At 38.1% G+C, this 20254-nt stretch overlaps 1 protein-coding gene across 1 annotated transcript in view; it reads right to left on the bottom strand.

The window, feature by feature from the left end:
- LOC149922954 (uncharacterized) overlaps positions 1 to 19985 on the bottom strand; it is an 89397-nt gene extending 69412 nt beyond the window's left edge. Inside the window, exons 1-3 of the mRNA XM_090163255.1 lie at positions 19851 to 19985; positions 5359 to 5544; positions 4550 to 5294 (exon numbers count right to left, since the gene is read on the bottom strand). Of these exons, the coding sequence (XP_090019381.1) occupies positions 4550 to 5294; positions 5359 to 5505 (892 nt within the window). The 5' untranslated portion in view covers positions 5506 to 5544; positions 19851 to 19985. The remainder of the gene's footprint in view (positions 1 to 4549; positions 5295 to 5358; positions 5545 to 19850) is intronic.
- Positions 19986 to 20254: the final 269 nt, after the last annotated feature.

Genomic DNA, 20254 nt, shown 5'->3' with positions numbered 1-20254 from the left:
TAGACTTGTAAAAGTAAGAAACCTTTAAACAAGAAGGCCAAGTTACTTTATAGCTAGGAGCAACAAACACCAGGATAACGCAGCTAGCCTTTGAACAGGCTAACTCACAAGGAGACTACCCGAGGTGGTTATCACCGATTTTGTTGAAACTCGGGAGTTAGGTAGCCCTTATGGTAGTATGAAAATTCCCAAAGGGAAAAGTTGCAATGGGCTTTAGCTTTCCTATGGCAACCCAAAATGTTTTTGACCTCTCCATTTAAAAAAGCATGGGATTTTCTAGGTTACCCAAATTTTGTAAAAATTTAACCAAAATTTATCAATTTTAGCCAAAATCATTGATCAATTTTACCCAAAATAGGTCAAATTAATCTTTTTGGGTATGTTTGGAAAATAAATTTTTTTAAAATTTTTTAAGTCAGTAGTACTTTGTGAAACTGAGAAAATCCCATGCTTTTTTAAATGGAGATTTTTTGTTTTGAGAGATCAAAAACATTTTCGGGTGCCATGGGAAAACTAAAGCCCATTGCAACTTTTCCCTTTGGCAATTTTCATACTACCATAAGGTCTACCAAACCCCCGAGTTTCAACAAAATCGGTGATAACCACCTCGGGTAGTCTCCTTGTCAGTGTTGCGTACAAATTTCATTGGACGAGCCTTTACGCTAAACGTTTTACGGAAAGGGAAAGACAATTTTCGAATGCTCCCCTTCCGACGGCAACAGGCGCTAAAGCGTCTAACCAATGAAAACTGTAGACAAGAAAATCCACGACTTTTGACGGGTTGCGTACTCCTTGTGTGTTTGTTGCTTCTAGTAAGAAACATTTAAACCAGAAGGCCAAGTTGCTTTATAGAAAGACCTATTACCGCCATATTGAGAAAGTCTATAAAGCTCCTTTATTAACGTCATACACCGAAAGGACACGATTTGAGCCACTCTTCTGGATACGAAGTCCTGCTTGTCCAAACGCGGAGAATTGAAACTCGGTAGCGAAGTAAATCTCGGGAAACCTGGGACAAGGGGGTTCGAAGGGCGAAGGGAATCGATGGATCAATTAGGCTTATCAACTGGGTCGCGATGCTGGCTACCCCCGAAATCCGCCTCCATCCATTGATTAATTATAGTGTATTATTAAAAAAGGCTCGCAATGTAGAAAAAGATACGGTGACGGCGTAGAAATGGGCCGAAAATGAGCTTTCACCGATTGGGATCTGCGCACCCCGCGTCTGCCACAAAAGCCCTAATATTCCGATAAAGTTGCCTTTGTTCGATATTTTCCAATAAAAGTAGCTAAAGCAACGGGCCACTTTTATCGTCGCCTGTTATCTAAGAGAGAAACGGGGGTTACGTTCCCCGCATCCGTCCTAGAAATCTTCGCGCCGCCCCGAAACAAACGGCGCCCTCTTCCGATTTGGGTTTTGCCCTCTCCGTTTCCCCGATAAGAACCTCCGGATGTTTGTTCTGGTGACGCGTTATGACGACTATTTTCAATGGAAGAAGGCTGGTCACCCTGGGCTATTGCCGCTTATCGGAACCGCTCGGACGTTTTACAGGACGGAAGTAAAAGATGTTTCGGATTTGTCTGGACTTACGACGTTTGAAATTGACGATTTATGTATCGCGTTAAAAGTTGATAATTCACGATTTGAAACTTTGTTTAGTTCCGGGGCTGGTTTTAATTTTATTTCCGTACAGTAAAACGGGAAAATATTGTTGAACATTTTCTAAAATTGCATATTTGTTTAACGCTGAAATGACGGCCCTTTGAGTGCATTTGTTTAACAGGAAAACAATTATATTCTAAATACTACAACAAAGGCTTTATAATTGAACTAAAAACGATGAATTTTTCTGCGTAAATAAATATAAACTAAATTCCAAAAACCATTGTTAAACAAACTTATTTTCTTATATTTTAAAAAGAAAAAATATATAAGGTTATTTGAAATAAATTTCGCGATAAAAACAAAATGTCGAGAAGTTTTTATATCAACAAGATGCTACCACCTAGGAGCAACAAACACAGCACTGCCCACACAAGAAAAACGCAACCCGTCAAAAGTCGTGCATTTTCTCGTGTACAATTTTCATTGGTTAGACGCTTTAGCGCCTGCTGCCGTCGGAAGGGGGAATTTCGGAAATTGTATCCCCACCCCTTTGAATAAAACGTTCAGCGTAAAAGTTCTTCCAATGAAATTTGTACACAGCGTGTTTAAAGGCTAGCTGCGTTCTCCTTGTGTTTGTTGCTCCTAGGTGGCACTTAGGACACTGGCTACTTGCCAATATAAAAACGTTTCAATAGATCAGCTTGCTTTGGAGTTGATTTTAGTCAAGACCGGCGCCGCGTAACAGAGTATATAGAGTGGAAAAGCGGTAGGCACTAAAGATGAGTTATTAACGAGGGTCCGTCCAAATAACGAACAAAACAAACTTATACTTTGAGTTACGCGTGTCTGCGTACGAGCGCACCCGTTCCCGTTCATCATGGCCCCCGTAAGAGAACAACGCCGTGTACTCCGATATCGCCCGCTCCCTGTAACCTATCGTCAGCGAGTTGGCCGTGAGCACGCGATCTCTTCGGGTTGGCTTCCTCCGTTCTGGACATTGCTAGCCCGATAATATACGAGGCTCGTTTTTATACCCCGCAAACTTCTAACGAGTTTTTGCTTAGCCGGACCACGCGACCCGACCCTTAAAAGCACGGAACTCGGCCAGCTTAGTTTTTGTTGGCCGAAGTATAACCTCGCGATTCCTCCATATCCCCCTACACGCTAGACGGCTACGGCGATTCGTTAACGTCTAGTCCACCGGAGCTGGTACATTCGTAAAATAGCCGAAGCTTGTCGGTCTGGAGCCAAATGTTCTTTTTGGCCGATCCTAATTTTTCACCGAAACCTTCCGAAGAAAAAGTACGAAGAACGAACAAGCGACGAGGCCAAGTTTTTCTCGTGCCTAGACCGCGTTTTTTCCCCCGACTAGTTCCTTACATTTATTATTTTCAGTTGGTTTTTTACTCTCCGAAGTCGAACCTCTAAAGCTACCCAGACCCAGCCCAGACTCTTATAGCGTACTGCGAAGACGAGCTGTATTTACTTTTGGCGGGAGAATAACTCGGCAAATAATATTTCTTGTTGTTTTCTTTTACACTCTTTCCGAGAAAGGATTTTCCCGTTTTATGCGTATTATTTTTTACGCTTTTTTACGCTTTAGTTAACGGTGGTAAAAAGCGATTGAGATAAACTGTTATCTTTAAGAGTAATCTACGATATTAATTTAAGACTGCTCGTTTCCTGGAGCTATAAGGGTTTCTGTCTGGTTTTATCCAGTTTTATGTTTGACTCGTGTTTAGTTTTCCTTGGGATTTGGAAGATTTTAAGGGCGGTTTTTGAATTATTCTTCAAAACTCAATTTAAATCTTTATCAATTAAAAAGGGGCTGGCATTGACATCGGCGAAACTTCAAAAATAACTTTGTTTTTCTCGTTTTTGTTGTTAAAGTATATTCTAATTACGCGACAGATTTTTTTTAGCTATACACTCTTTTATATCCTTATTTGTGAGAGCTGCCATTTTAATACAGGTCTGATTTAAAATAGTGCATGCAAGGCCGCTTCACGCGACGTCTCGAGCTGATGAGCACGTGCAGGCGCCCTTGCCTGTACTATTTTAAATTAGGCCTGTAGTGAAATGACCGACTTCGTAAAAGAGTGTATAGACTTTGCTCCAATACGTGGACGCCTTCATATCGGTACTCATAGTAAATCGTTATTAAAATTACATTTTATTATTAATAAAGTATTACATTTAAAATAAACCGGGTGTCCGGAATTGCTCTGACTGGATATGTTTCTCGAAAACGTCAACGCTTTACATTAAAATTTTCCGAAAAATCGTTAGAGAATGGTTTAAAACGGAAAGACTTTAAATACTAATTAAAAAACCGACTTTTGTACAAAAGCAAAAAGAAATGTTTCAATAGTAGACTTAATAATTAAAATAAAATTGAGACCTCAACTAGTAGACCTCAATTAATTTTTGAATGAATAAAAATATCCTTTTGTTTAAAATAAATTTTCGACTTAAGCCATTTCTTACATTTACAAAAACTCAGCTTTTTTTTTCATCACTTCGTATCTCCGTGAAAAATTGGTCTTTTACGATGAAACCAACTTTATTGTACATTTTCAATAATTATCTACAACTTTCTCATAGAAGGTTTTCTTTTTGCATTTTCCCGCCAAAATATAAATTTTTGGAAAACGTGAATTTTTTTTCGATTCTTCTGAAAATTTTAATATAATATTACAAATACCACCCTAATAATTTCACAATTATAGCTCGTGTAGTTGTTGAGAAAAATGCACAGTCATAGCAATTTCAGACACCCTGTATGGTTATTTAAAAATCAGCCTAAAGAACCAAACGAATTTAGGTTCAAAGTCACCAACCGCAATCATTATTGCAGTATACGCGTACGTCATCAACTATTTACGCAACCATATACATTCGTGTATGTATTTTAGATAGAGAGAGCTCTAGAGAAAGGCTTACCTTCGATGCCCCAGAAAACAGCCCAATCGATGCTACCTATCAGGTTTCCTTCCAAATCTAAGGAGTTGAGCGTCCGCAGCGCCCCGAATGTTCTGGCGGGCAACTCTTGAAGCATATTGCGCGCCAAGTTGAGCACGTCCAAACTATCGCCCATCCCGCGGAACTCTTCGGGCAAGACGGCGTATATCTGGTTCTCGTGCAACTGGAGCGTCTGCAGCACGGTCAGATTCTTCAGCGCCTGCGACGGCACCGACGTCAGTTGATTGCCTCCCAAGTTCATGCGCGTCAAGTTGCCGCCGATGCCGATGAAAGCCAAGTCGTCGATGAACTTGATCTCGTTGCCCAAGAGGGAGAGCCGCAGCAGCGAGATCAGGCCCTTGAAGGCACCGGCGTGCAAAATCTCGATGCGGTTGTGGTTCAAGCTCAACGCCACGAGCACGCGAAGGGCGCGTAACGCTTTGGAAGGCACCTGAGTCAAGGAATTATAGGACAGGTCCAGCAACTCCATCCTGTCCCCGAGACCCGAGAAGGTCATTTCGTCCACCGAAGACAGGTTCGCGTTAAATATCGTCACGTGACGGATATCCATGCCCTGGTAAAAGGAGTTCTCCAACGACTCGACGAAGACGTTGCGCACCTTGAGGAACCAAACCGTCTGTCCCAACTGAGACACCACCGACAAGGACTCGCGCAAATGAGACACCGTCCCTCCTTCGCAGGACACGTCCAATCCTTTCGGCCGCTCCTGCGAACGTCAAATATCAATAAATATAGTATCGCTAATGACGATAAGTAACTTAGGTACCAACCTGACAGACGCACGGTCGTATGTGGGATCGACTAGGACATCGGAACCAAGGGACGACTCCGATGGGCGCGGGGAGAGGTGGAACGCCATAGACCAGGTTGGGCAGACAGAGCAACACTTCCAAGAGAACCAACGGAGACAAGAGCATGTTCGGCAGGGTACGGCGTTGGTCCCAAGCCTAGGCGAGCTGCCAAACGGATAAAATTAACTTAATTCCCAGACGACTTTTCCAAAAAAAATTCTTCCACCAAAATGGCAAAAAGCTTTTAACCCTTTCTTTCTCCACCCTCTATAAACCTGAAATGGGCTTGGAATTGGAATAAAGCGCGGGTGCTCGGTGTTCCGGAGTGTCTCAAATATAATAAAATGGAACGCGTCCAAGATAAAAAAAACTGGCGGCAAAAAGGAGAACAAGATTTTCACTATAGTTAGTATGGGATTTTCCGTCCGTCCAACACGCGCGACGATAATCAACCATTAAAATGTCGTTAAAAAGTCCCGGGGAGCGATCTCCTTCGTCGTAGGCTTTTCCTATATTCAAATGACCATTAGGAGAAGCCCCAGTTAAGCCCGCCTCAATTTGTCTCCATAAAATTTCGGCCGAGCTGGAAAAAAAATTCCGAAGAGAAAGGAAAGAGCATCCGACGCCTTTTTTGAGTCTTCTCCTACCTTCTCGATTTCCCCATCCCCACCCCGCCTCTTCTTTAATGTTGATAATGGGCGAGGAAATTTAAAACCGCTAATCCTCGCCGAAGAATTCAGACTAAGCCTTTCACCCCCTTCGACCTCCCCCGCTCTCAACGTACCCCTCTCCCTCCGGGTCGCCACAGAACGCCGAAATGTCCTTTCCCGCCATCCCCGCTTCGGCCCGGGGTACGTCTATGAAATCGATTTTCCCTCGGCCTAGGCTTAGCTCAGTGTCGTTTCGGCTGACGGTCTTCGTAAGGCTAGAGCGAGGGTGAAGTCTTCGGCGTCGACACCCTTTTAACGTTTGACTACGCCGTCTTACCGTATCGTAACGCGAAATGTTATCAGGGCGCCTTCTGGTAAAGGAGCTACACAGGGTCGGTATTAGTATCTTCTCTTTCCTTTGGGATAGCTTACACTTCTGTTTTGGCGCCTTAGTCGTTCTTAGTGCCAGAGAGAAGAGATTAGGCGCCCGCCAGAGAGTGTCTTTTGCTCGAGCCGCCTTCTAGCCTGCGCGTATGATTGGAGTGTTTATCAACGATCTCCGGTACTCTGTTTCATTCGCCATCGATCCGCGTCTAATTGAGCTCCTATTTCATAAACATGACGACAAATATTTAAAATTATATATTTCATCGGTGATATGCGAAGTGTAGATTTCACTTTCCACCTCTTCCGCTAAACTACTTCTATAATTGTACCACTATCCAATTCTAAATATTCTTCGTGGATTTTGTCCATTGCTCGTCTTTTAAAATTCGCACGGAATATGTTATTTTTATAAAGTAACGCGGCCTTCTTGTGAACCTATTTCCTATTTTGCATTAGGTCCAATTTTCTAGCTACGCCACTGGCAATCTCAAGGCATTTTCAATGATAGTTAATTTTTCGCCAAAATGTGCAAGCTAGGAGCAACAAACACAGCACCCCACACAAGAAGAACGCAACCCGTCAAAAGTCGTGCATTTTCTTGGGTACAGTTTTTATTGGTTAGAACCGTTAGACGCTTTAGCGCCTACTGCCGTCGGAAGGAGAAAATTTTGAAATTGTCTTCCCCCCGCCCGTAAAATGTGCAGCGTAAAGGTTCGTCCAATGAAAATTGTACACAACACTGCCTTAGCGTGTTTAAAGACTAGCTGCGTTCTCCTTCTGTTTGTTGCTCCTAGCATAAATAAAGTTTATGCTAGCGTCTATTGGCTATTATAGTGAAACGTCACATCTACGTCACGAGTGACGCGCCCGATTCATCTAAACAAGAAGGCCATTGTTACTTTATAGAAAGGTCTATTGAGCAAATGTATTCAAGTTTCCGTTAGCTTCGACTTCCGAAGCTTTGTAGAATAAAGGCGTCTACGCGACCCTGTTTCGGAGTTGTAATGGGCGGAATATCTTTAAAAGTGGGCTATAGGAAACATGGCTTCCTTTATCGGGTATGTATAAAGAGCGTAAGGGGGCGCTGTTTGCGAGAAGTACGGTTCTACACGTGAGAATCGGTGGAGGGCGGGGAGAGGCTTAAAATGAATTCTTAGCCGGCAAATTTCGTGACACATTCCGAGTTATTAGAATCGCGTTTTCTTTTCGAGGAAGAAAATCGAAACCGTTTATGTAGTGATTTTTAGCCGCACCCTTTAATTTACGACACACCGTTGTTGTCATTTTTGATTCACGCGTCGCAAACTATCTCATATTCCGCGAATCAAACGTTCTATTTGGCACGGCTTTTCTGTTTTCTGCCTCCAGGCCGAAGCGAAATCGCAAACAGCCGATATCGATCTCCATTTACCAGTTCATTGATTTGCCTAACAAGTTGGCCCTCTTCGCGATTTTGAGAGATCTAGAGCTCGAACATTTTCACTTTTAAGTTTCAAAATCCATTTCAAAATTTTGAATTTAATTTGTGATGTTTAAAATCTGTTTGATTTATCCGTGTTTATTTAAACTTATGAAAATTCTCCTTATCAGCTAGGCTAATACCCAAGGCACCACTTTAGGCCTTTAAACAAGTGGCCGGGTTACAATTCCTAGGAGGGTGGTGGAAAGTGCTTTATGCCACCTAGGAGCAACAAACACTAGGAGAAAGCAACCCGTCAAAAGTCGTGTATTTTCTTGCGTACACTTTTCATTGGTTAGACGCTTTAGCGCCTGCTGCCGTTGGAAAGGGAAATTCGGAAATTATCTTCCCCCTTTCCATAAAACGTTCAGCGTAAAGGTTCGTCCAATGAAATTTGTACACAACACTGCGTTAGCGTGTTTAAAGGCTAGCTGCGTTCTCCTCGTGTTTGTTGATCCTAGATGCCATCCTCAGCCACTTCAATAATCACTGAGGTTATTTACACTGTTTTCCACGTCTATTCAATTAATAATTTGCGTTTTAAATTAACGAGCTCAAAGGTATAACTAAATTTCTAGTTAAATCTGCATTTCATCAAGCCTTTATATCCGACATATAACTGCCAGTTTACTTAGATGGCGCCACGGGCTCCACGGGGGACCGTGATTTACGACTGCCATAGCGTAGCCGGCTATGATAATAGATATGTTTTTCTCGGTAACAGGCAAAAAACTGTCTCTGCGCGTGCGAGCCAACAGCTCCATATTACTTATTATTACCGTTAACCTCGTGGTTTGCTATAGTACGCTCAGATCTGGGTTGCATTTCATTGGGTTCGGAAACACACGGGGGTGACGTGAAAAATAAGACCATCTCCTCATTTTCCCCAAGCATGGATTAAACACTTAAGGATGGTCCAACAAACAAATGCCCTGTCACGTCGCCACCTAGCGTCGCCAGTCCGAAAAACCGGAAATTCATTTTTCTCTATCCAAAGGGCAAACAAACTCATGTGCTTTTAAATAAATAATGGTATCGAAAAAATAGCAGTAGAATTCTAAAAATCACGGTATAAATCTTCCAAAAAATAACAGATGGCGCTACAAACTCATATCCGGTGCCCCTGGATAGAAGAAAAACAAAAAATAACACGTAGCTAACGAGGACTTTGCCTTAAGAAGCTAGCCCGTGGAACATCCTTTAGTGTTTAATCCATACCGCAAGTACCAATAAATATTTTCTTCATAAAAACGGGTAAATTTGGACCGTTCAATGTTAAGCTCTAAAATACTTTATTTTTGTCCGTCACTGTGAAATATGGGTTTTCAAATACCATTATAAAATCACGTTTCTTTGAAAATAATAATTCCAACGTCATACTTTCGTACGTTTGCGAACTGGATAAACGATCGACTGACGGCAGCTTAAATATTTATATAATTCATCGTCTCTCAATTCTCTAGAGACTACTGTAATGATACGAGTAATACGGAAAGCACTTCAAACATTTTCAACCTAACTTTCGCTCAAAGTATGGCGCGAACTAACGAGACATATCACGGCTGATGAGTTATCTCTTAACTTTCGAGTTAATGTTTGCAACTCGTAATATAACGTTATCGGCGCGATTAGGCTGTTTGTATTTCCGCAGTTAATCACGTTGGCACCGACTAGACCTTTTCCCCTCTTTCCACCCTCCTTTAGTTCTAAATAAAATATGAACTAGGATTTACGCTCTTTATTATTACACAGGTATATTCGAAAGGCGTTTTCAGTGAGTTCAGACACGCTACCATCGTGCCCACGATGTTAAATATTTAATTATCTCCCCTCTTTCGAGTGATATCCCGTTACTCCTGCTAAGTGCAAATCGCCCAGTTATCGCGTTACCAGAGTGTTGAAAATTGCATTGCCCCGCTGTCGAATATTTGCGGGATTAATAAATAATTGCGTTGAGATCTACGTTCTTTCGGCCCGTAAATCAGCTGGTTGAGGCGTGGTTAATTTCATTGGACTGATTTGTTTACCCAATGGCAGTTTATTTAACCTTTAACATTTGGCCCCAAGTAAAATTAAAAGTAGTCTATAACCTTCTTAGCCTACTCTAGCTCCCGTTTTGTTTCAAGCAAGTTTTAAGTTAATCTCAATATGGCCACTCTAAGATAAGTATTATTTAATTCCAATTTAACAGTATACATGGCAACGGAGGTTTGATTCGAGGCGCTAACTGATAGAAGTTCATATTATTTGGTTTAATTTAAAATCGAGAAAATTTTGATCATATTTTTTCGTTTAACCAGGGTTGTAGGGAGATGGTTCGATCACTTACATTTTTTATTTGACGATATATTTTTCTACCACGGATGGCGCTAGTGACGCCAAGTAGCCACTACAGATATTTTGTCGGCTTTACCTCATTACACTGGAGTACATATGGAAAGAGAACACTACCAAGTTTTCGTGTCGATCGATCTCGGTTCTTTATGACCTCTAAATGAATTCATTGTCACTTTGTTATAAGCGCATTAACAATTATTTTTTTGAAAATTGCAAACAATCTAAGCAAACCTAAAATAATTAATAGCCAAAAGGCAAAACTACGGTCAGTTATATTCCTAAATAAATGTTTGAGAAACTAAAATTTAATGTTCGCTAATTAATTATAAATATTAAAAAAGTAAGTTTCTTTAAAATTCGCACGTGTAGAAACGAAACAGAAATTAAAGCGATCGCAGTTAGCTTGTAAAATTTAAATTTCCCGCTATCTCCTATAAATTAGGCTGCACCTCAGTACTTCTATGAATTGGGGGAACGCCCATAAGTATCTGAAGGGGCTACACAGTGTCGGGCGCGCCATCTATTTGCCACTTTTTCTTTAGCTAAATTCTCCTATGGTAGAATTGCTTAGTGATCGAACCATCTCTCTACAACCCTGGTTTAATCCACAGACCATTATTCAAATGAAGATCCAAAATGTCCGTAAACCCAATTAATTTCGTAAATCAGAGAAAGCCCATGCGTATCAAAATTTGTAGTCCGTTCTGGGAGCGTGGTTGCCCGAAGGAATCCATCTTAGATAATCTGTAGGTTCGCGTAACGTGATTTATCTTATTAACATAAGCAATATTCCGTAAAAGTTAATGCTGGTAATATGACATATTTTAGACGAGACATTCGCGGGTCTAGCCACGGACCAGTCATTTATCATAGTCATCAAAGTTGGTCTCGAGTCAGGACATAATTCATTCTACAACTTCGAACTAGCAAACCGGATATGATTAATTACGAGTAAACTTATTTTCGGAACGTAACTCGAATAAGGTCGCATATTTTTATTATTATTATTATTATTTACGTCTAGACTTTTTGTAAGGGTAGCCGCGTAAGCCATAAATATTTTATAGGCTTGACGAAAGTTTCGACTGAACCAGAAAACAGCGCTCCCCGTGGGCACTTGGCGCCGGTAAAGGTACGAGGCACCTTTAAGTCGTATCCGCTGGAGACAGAAGTAATACCAACAAAAAACGCAGTGCTGGTAAAGTGCCGACGGTGAGCCCAGGCCTTCTACTTCGTTTCTTCACGGTTCTTTAGTTTTCCATACCGTGCCACATCGGCGACTTTCAAACTTTATTCGCCAACCGTTCCGAGCCAAAAAAAAATATCGGCTGGCGATACCAAATTTAGTCCCGCGTATTAAGTTGGCTTCGGTGTATCTTTTATACTTCCGCCCACCTCTCTTTCGCCAAACTTATTCTTGACCGGAGAAAGTTTCATTCGTGATAGCTATACCTCGAAGAAAGTGGTACCGGTTGGAGAGCTAAAAAAATGTCCATTATCAAGATTGAAACTGCCCGGCTCAATTGAGTTCCGGTTTTCACGTGTATGTTTCGTGTCATTCCTATAGCTACGTCTTTGTCTAGTCTACGATTCATTATTTGTTTTCAATATTTTGAAATAAAATAGGGTGGTCCACCTACTAATATCAGAAATATATTATATACATCATAATGGTATAGACGCATTCACATATTGCCTACAGGGAAATATGCAAAAAGGGGCGAAATCCACCTTCCTATTTAATAATAAAGTTTAAGAAAAATGAACTTTTTTAAAAAGTTATTAATTAATTACTAAATTATAGTACTTTAAATTCTTATTAAAAATATATAATTTTTGTAATTTAAATTAACAATTAATTTTAACAGTAGTTAACACTCTCCGCCATAGATGGCACTATAGTACAATTTTAAACTATCCAATCAGGGAAGATAATTTTGTATTTTAAATCTCGACAAAACCGTTCTCCACTAAAAACTGAAAACTTTCAACCAATCGTTGAAAATCAAAATTATGACGTCATGTTGCTATCCAAGCGCCATCTACTAACAAATAACGCCATCACCACGTTACCTCGGATGAATTTTACCCCTTTAAAGTCGTCTTTGCCCGTTAAAAATTGTAAATCGATCTATATGGATAGTCATATTTTTGAAATAAAATACTATGGTATATCTTGTAATAACAGAAATATAGTATATCTTATTTTTAAGAGATAAGTATTACTATACTTCTAATGGTATTTAATTGATTGATTCGTAGGCTCGCTTTAATTTTTCAAAAGAAAATACGACAGAAATACGTTTAAAACTATTTAAGGGGGAAGACTACAGTGGCCATTGTTTACTTTCGCGCTATTTCAAGCTGAACTCTTTTAATTTTGTATTTTAACTTATAAAATTAATATTTAAATGTAGAACAGCCTCTTGTTGAGTGACTAAAATAATTTTGACAATTTTAAATTTAAAAGTAATTAAGTTATTTTGTTTTAATTCGGACCCTCGGAGCTAAACACGTTGGGCATGCGCCCAAACTACCCTTTAGTTAGAACCTTATATCTCGTTAACTATTAATATTAGAATTATCAAAATTATTTTAAGCACTAGAGAAAGGTTCAGCCTAATAAGAAATATATAATTCAATTATATAATTTTTAAAACAGAAACGTTCAGCTTGAACGAAAAAGAGGCTTTTACTATATTCTTCCCCCTTAAATAGATAAAATATTATTTATAAAAAGGTACATTTCAATATGCGCTATCGTATGGTGAAGTTAAATTTGCCTAGGATTTCTTCCGCCTGTTTTCCTTTAAGTTTTCTTCCCACCACGCAAATATCCTGGTGGTAGGCCAACCACAGAACACGGTGGCCTACCACCAGGATATTTGCGCGGCGGGAAGAAAACTTAAAGGCAAACAGGCGGAAGAAATCCTAGGCCTTTAATACTTTTAAATATTTCTACGTTGGGAAATAAACGAAATAAATGATGGGATAGAAGCGGGGGACTGTTGACGTCACTGAATACGTCATAGTAGGTTTAGGCATTTTGTCTTAAGTAACAACTTCTTTGCTTTATATTTAAACGTGATAAATTCCCAACGGAGTGAAATCTCGAAAGAGTCTATTTCTATTTTTATTAAAGCTAATGTACATTCGACTATAGCTTTAAGGGCGAGTCCAAGGCAACCAAGTTGTACCTGTACATTGTAGAAAGAAAAATAGTAGAAAGCTGAGACACGCATCGCTGCTTGGTGTATTGTGGACTTTATTTAACTTAAGCAAATAGTTTTAGCTTTTTAAAAACTTTTGGGGGAATTGAAGTTTTCCGGTTTGTTTGCGTAAAGGATTTTCCTTCGCGATTACGGTCCAAATTTACTGTCCAGATTACACTTTTTTTTTGAAAAAAAAGTACCGAACAAACAATGATTATAAACTAAAACGTTTGCATTTATTTAAACCTAAAATAATATAATATTGAATTTATGAAGTTGGCGGAGTGTCCCGAAAAATAAGAGCTTTTAATCATTGTAGCAAAGCGGACTTCGGGGCTGTGTTGATTTAAATTAAGATTTTGATTAAAACACATAAAGTATTTCAATGGATGAATAAAAATTGTGAAGAAATATTTTCTCAAATATTAAGTAGTAATAAAATTTTCTTAAGACTTAGTTTCATTTTAGATTACATATAACCGATCGAACCAAAGTACGCATCAATTAGATTGGAAAACTTCCATTATTTGTTTAAAAATCAGAATATTAAAAACACCGATTTAAATAAAAGAAATCGATTTAAATAAAAGAAATCGATTTAAATAAAATAAATCGATTTAAATAAAAGAAATCTATTTAAATAAAAGAAATCTATTTAAATAAAATAAATCTATTTAAATAAAATAAATCGATTTAAATAAAATAAATCGATTTAAATAAAATAAATCTATTTAAATAAAATAAATCTATTTAAATAAAAGAAATTGATTTAAATAAAAGAAATCGATTTAAATAAAAGAAATCGATTTAAATAAAATAAATATATTCAAATAAAATAAATATATTTAAAAAAATCTATTTAAATAAAAAATATTTTTAAATAAAACAATAACTTTAAATAAAAAATCTATTTAAATAAAAAAAGTATGTATAAAGAAAAAATCTGTTTAAAAAATCCATTTAAATAAAAAATCTATTTAAATTAAAAATATGTTTAAATAAAAAGTCTATTTAAATAAAATAAATCGATACAACAAAAATGATTTAAATAAAAAATCTATTTATATAAAAAATCGATTTAAATAAAAAATCTATTTATATAAAAAATCGATTTAAATAAATGAAATAAATTTAAATAAAAAATCGATTTAAATAAAAGAAATCTATTTAAATAAGAAAGTAGATTTATTTTATTTCAGTTATACATTACGTTTTCTCTAAAATTTATAAACAAATTTCGTCGAATTGAGATAAATAAGAAATTTAATAATAACGATTGTATAGTGTATCAAACGCGTTTGTTAGACAATTAAGAGTTAATAATCAAAGGTCATAAAGTATCAGAAAATTAATTTCTAAAATCCATCGATTCTCTCCGCGAGTCAGTCTTTAAAATACTGGGCCATTTGTCCCGGCCGCCTTACAAATGGCCGACGGAGATTCCATTCTTACGGCTATAATAATTCCCGAGCGTAATTTGCATAAATCTTTAACACGTCGGGCATAACTTCTCAGTGCCATTCACCTTAAACAGCGAGTCGCGCGGGGCCAGCGAGCCGATCGCCGAAGACAAACGACCCGATACCCGACCTTCGCCATCAAACGTAGAGAAGAGCCCGCGTCTATGTCGAATTTAATGTATTAATCAATAAAAAAGCGCAGCCAATAAATTGGCCGGCCCGTCATTGGTAAACGAATAATCAGAAAATAAAGACGCGGGGAATAAAAGAAAGGTGGCATATCTTACGAAGGTTCGTACGCTCGAATGAGAAAAGCGACGCTCGACGAGGCGTGAGGGGCTCGCCGCTATTTGCAATAATCGTTTTATACGACAGTCCTCGATAATCAACATGGCGCGCGGTATAAATAAACGAGCGTTCGGGCCCGAGAGAGAGAAAGAGCCGGTACGGAACGCCGACTTGGTTCGGGGTTCGATACGACCCTGTTTTCCACTGTAAACATCAATCAGGGCTGTAGGGCCGAAAGGAGAGCCCTCCTCTTTCTGTTAGCCCTTCTCTCCGCGATTTGGGATCATTCCCATCCCTATGAGCGCCGGAGAATGTAAGGACAGGATTTTCTAGTTTCTAAAGCTGGGTACGTGAAGATGGCATTCATTCGTTGGGCAATACTAAAATAAACTACGAACCGAATTAACTTTACCAAATTAAACTTAAAAACCTACGCAAACTAACCTAACTTACCTTAACGTAACCGTCAAACGAAATTAAACTTACAAACCTACGAAAACTAACCTAAAAAACCTTAACGTAACCGTCAAACGAAATTAAACTTACAAACCTACGAAAACTAACCTAAAAAACCTTAACGTAACCATCAAACGAAATTAAACTTACAAACCTACGCAAACTAACCTGACTTACCTTAACGTAACCGTCAAAGAAATTACTAACCTAAATTACCTTAACGTAACCGTCAAAGGAAATTAAACGTACAAACCTACGAAAACTAACCTAACTTACCTTAACGTAACAGTAAAACGAAATTAAACTTACAAACCAACGCAAACTAACCTAACGTACCTTAACGTAACCGTCAAACGAAATTAAACTTACAAACCAACGCAAACTAACCTAACTTACCTTAACGTAACAGTCCAACGAAATTGAACTTACAAAACCTACGCAAACTAACCTAACTTACCTTAACGTAACCGTCAAACGAAATTAAACTTACAAACCTACGCAAACTAACCTGACTTACCTTAACGTAACCGTCAAAGGAAATTACTAACCTAAATTACCTTAACGTAACCGTCAAAGGAAATTAAACGTACAAACCTACGAAAACTAACCTAACTTACCTTAACGTAACAGTCAAACGAAATTAAACTTACAAACCTACCCAAACTAACCTAACTTACCTTAACGTAACCGTCAAACGAAATTAAACTTACAAACCAACGCAAACTAACCTAACTTACCTTAACGTAACAGTCCAACGAAATTGAACTTACAAAACCTACGCAAACTAACCTAACTTACCTTAACGTAACCGTCAAACGAAATTAAACTTACAAACCTACGCAAACTAACCTGACTTACCTTAACGTAACCGTCAAAGGAAATTACTAACCTAAATTACCTTAACGTAACCGTCAAAGGAAATTAAACGTACAAACCTACGAAAACTAACCTAACTTACCTTAACGTAACAGTCAAACGAAATTAAACTTACAAACCTACCCAAACTAACCTAACTTACCTTAACGTAACCGTCAAACGAAATTAAACTTACAAACCAACGCAAACTAACCTAACTTACCTTAACGTAACAGTCCAACGAAATTGAACTTACAAAACCTACGCAAACTAACCTAACTTACCTTAACGTAACCGTCAAACGAAATTAAACTTACAAACCTACGCAAACTAACCTGACTTACCTTAACGTAACCGTCAAAGGAAATTACTAACCTAAATTACCTTAACGTAACCGTCAAAGGAAATTAAACGTACAAACCTACGAAAACTAACCTAACTTACCTTAACGTAACAGTCAAACGAAATTAAACTTACAAACTTACCCAAACTAACCTAACTTACCTTAACGTAACCGTCAAACGAAATTAAACTTACAAACCAACGCAAACTAACCTAACTTACCTTAACGTAACAGTCCAACGAAATTGAACTTACAAAACCTACGCAAACTAACCTAACTTACCTTAACGTAACCGTCAAACGAAATTAAACTTACAAACCTACGCAAACTAACCTAAATTACCTTAACGTAACCGTCAAACGAAATTAAACTTACAAACCAACGCAAACTAACCTAACGTACCTTAACGTAACCGTCAAACGAAATTAAACTTACAAAACCTACGCAAACTAACCTGACTTACCTTAACGTAACCGTCAAACGAAATTAAACTTACAAACCTACGCAAACTAACCTGACTTACCTTAACGTAACCGTCAAAGGAAATTACTAACCTAAATTACCTTAACGTAACCGTCAAAGGAAATTAAACGTACAAACCTACGAAAACTAACCTAACTTACCTTAACGTAACAGTCAAACGAAATTAAACTTACAAACCTACCCAAACTAACCTAACTTACCTTAACGTAACCGTCAAACGAAATTAAACTTACAAACCAACGCAAACTAACCTAACTTACCTTAACGTAACAGTCCAACGAAATTGAACTTACAAAACCTACGCAAACTAACCTAACTTACCTTAACGTAACCGTCAAACGAAATTAAACTTACAAACCTACGCAAACTAACCTAAATTACCTTAACGTAACCGTCAAACGAAATTAAACTTACAAACCAACGCAAACTAACCTAACGTACCTTAACGTAACCGTCAAACGAAATTAAACTTACAAAACCTAAGCAAACTAACCTGACTTACCTTAACGTAACAGTCAAACGAAATTAAACTTACAAACTAACCTAAATTACCTTAACGTAACCGTCAAACGAAATTAAACTTACAAACTTAAGCCATGACGTAACCGTCCAACGAAATTAAATTTACAAAGCTAAGTCAACCTAACGAAATCTAACCTAACCTACCTGAACGTAAGCGGCAAACTAAATTAAACTTACAATACCTTATTAAACCAAACTACAAAACCTATTTAAACCTACAAAATTACTAATGAAACATAAAAAACTTACAATATAAATTTATTTTTACATCCAATATGTTTTGGAGGATATTTTTCAGGAATATTTAAACGTATAACGTATAAATATCCAGCTGGAGAAAATATTTGAGTTTTAAACTGTTTTTTATTGTGCTTCTTATTTGATCTAAAAAACCTAATTAAAAGCAATTAAGGCTTTAACCCAAACCAACCTAACCTACCTGAACGTAACCATCAAACAAATTAAACTTAGAAAACAAAATTAAACCAACAAAATCTAATTAAACCAACAAAACCTTATTAATACAACAATACAAAATTATATTTACAAACCTAAGTCAACCTAACCAAACCTAACCAGAATGTAACCGAAAAACGAAATTAAACTTACAAAACCAAATTGATCCAAACTATAAAACCTAACTAAAACCACAGAACATAATTGAAACAATCAAACCTAATCAATTAAAACTACAAAACCTTATTAATCCAAGCCACATAACCTAATTAAAACAACAAAACCAACCTTTCTGAAATTAACTTGCAAACATAATTTACCTTGCAACATAACGTAACCAAAATCACTAAAGTAATTCAACCTAGGAACTTATTTAAAGCTATAAACCAAACCTTATTTATCTAAACTTAACAGTAATCGTGAAACCGAACACTTTACACTATTCTTCTTTTCTGTTCACTACTGTCCAACAACGCTTTTGACCTTCGCGTATCCTATTATACCAAATTCGGTACAGAAAATACTCCACCAATTCCCTAATTTGCATATTACAGATACGATTATAAATACAGGAATAAATTAGTGATTGAAGCGAAACGAAACTCGCAGTATATTTTTGGCTGCGAACCTTTACCTCTCTGTGTCGGGTTGGGCTGGATGACTGAAATCCGTCTTTCCCCGCACGGGTTAAATATGTCCGAGAATGTCCAACCCTCTTCGCCGACGTTTTTTTTTCTCTCTCTTTCAACTCTTTCATATTCAGTTGGCTCTCCTTTTTTTGGTACTTGGCAGGGCCAACGCGATTGGGGTGTGTCCATCAGAAGTTCTTCCGCTTCGTTTCACTTCGATGAACGACTGCGAAATTGGCCTAATGGAACGCGCCTTCCATTTTATTGGACCCCCCTCCCACGAACCTCTCCGAAGGAATGACAATTGAACTCACATTCTTCATTTTCGTTTCCTTTATAACCTCGATATTATATCATTTAAAAAGACCCGTTACGTTAATGACGCGAATACGTAATTTATTATTCAGCTCAACCATTAACAATTACATTCATATTTTTACCTTTTAAATTTACATTCCTAAATAACTTTGGTACCGGAGATTAATTTGTTACTATTTTATCATCGAAGGAGTGGTTTAGTCTACTTTTGATCTACATACGCCTGTAGAAGTGTTCCAACCGCGGTGCTTCTATGTGTAGAGTGAAGTACGCTACCAGGAGATCGTTTTCAATCTGACCGATTTACTAGTACTAAAAACGCCATTAATAAATCCGTATTTAAACACACCGTACGAACCGGCCTGGCAGTCGACCTAATCTATATTTACCATAAATTTCCGGAGGAAATAGAAGCTATTAACAGTTCGGCTTATTTAAAGTAGAACCATCGGGAAGAAATATATTCTAATATACATAACGCTATTGATTTTATGTAAATATTCACGATACACGATTTTGCTTTTAAAAAAAATGAAGCTAGTGCTCTTTAATAGATACGAGCTATACTGCAGCCTATTGTTAAACAAAATAAAACCAAAAGGTACGTTTAACTTACTAGGGTTGTAGAGTCATGGACCTAAACGGATTTTAGTCCGTAGCACCATGTACACAGCTCGCGTCCTCTACGTTTGGAAATTTAGACGTTAATCACACTTAAATCGAAGTCCACGCGCCGCCGACGGAATTCCACAAATAACAAGCGACGGAATTCTAACTTGAAACTAGAATGTATTCGAGGGCAATCTGAAGGCGCTGAGAGAACGCGCGAATGGGACGTCGCGGCCGAGCTCTGCGCCGGCCAAGCGGCTTCTTTCGATTGAGACTCGCGGAGGTTGTGACGAGATTCAACGCGACGTTCTTCTGGTCGAATCCGGGCAGGATCGCCGTAGAACCGCTCGCGTCACCTGGTGTCGGAAACCCCTACTACGTCGCTTTTCCAACCAGTGTAAATTCGTTTTA

This window comes from Leiobunum rupestre, chromosome 11 (assembly GCF_980474605.1).
Source record: "Leiobunum rupestre chromosome 11, qqLeiRupe1.1.hap1, whole genome shotgun sequence".
Taxonomy (NCBI): domain Eukaryota; kingdom Metazoa; phylum Arthropoda; class Arachnida; order Opiliones; family Sclerosomatidae; genus Leiobunum; species Leiobunum rupestre.
The sequence above is the reverse complement of the archived record's forward strand: the minus strand, read 5'-3'. Positions and strand labels throughout refer to the sequence as shown.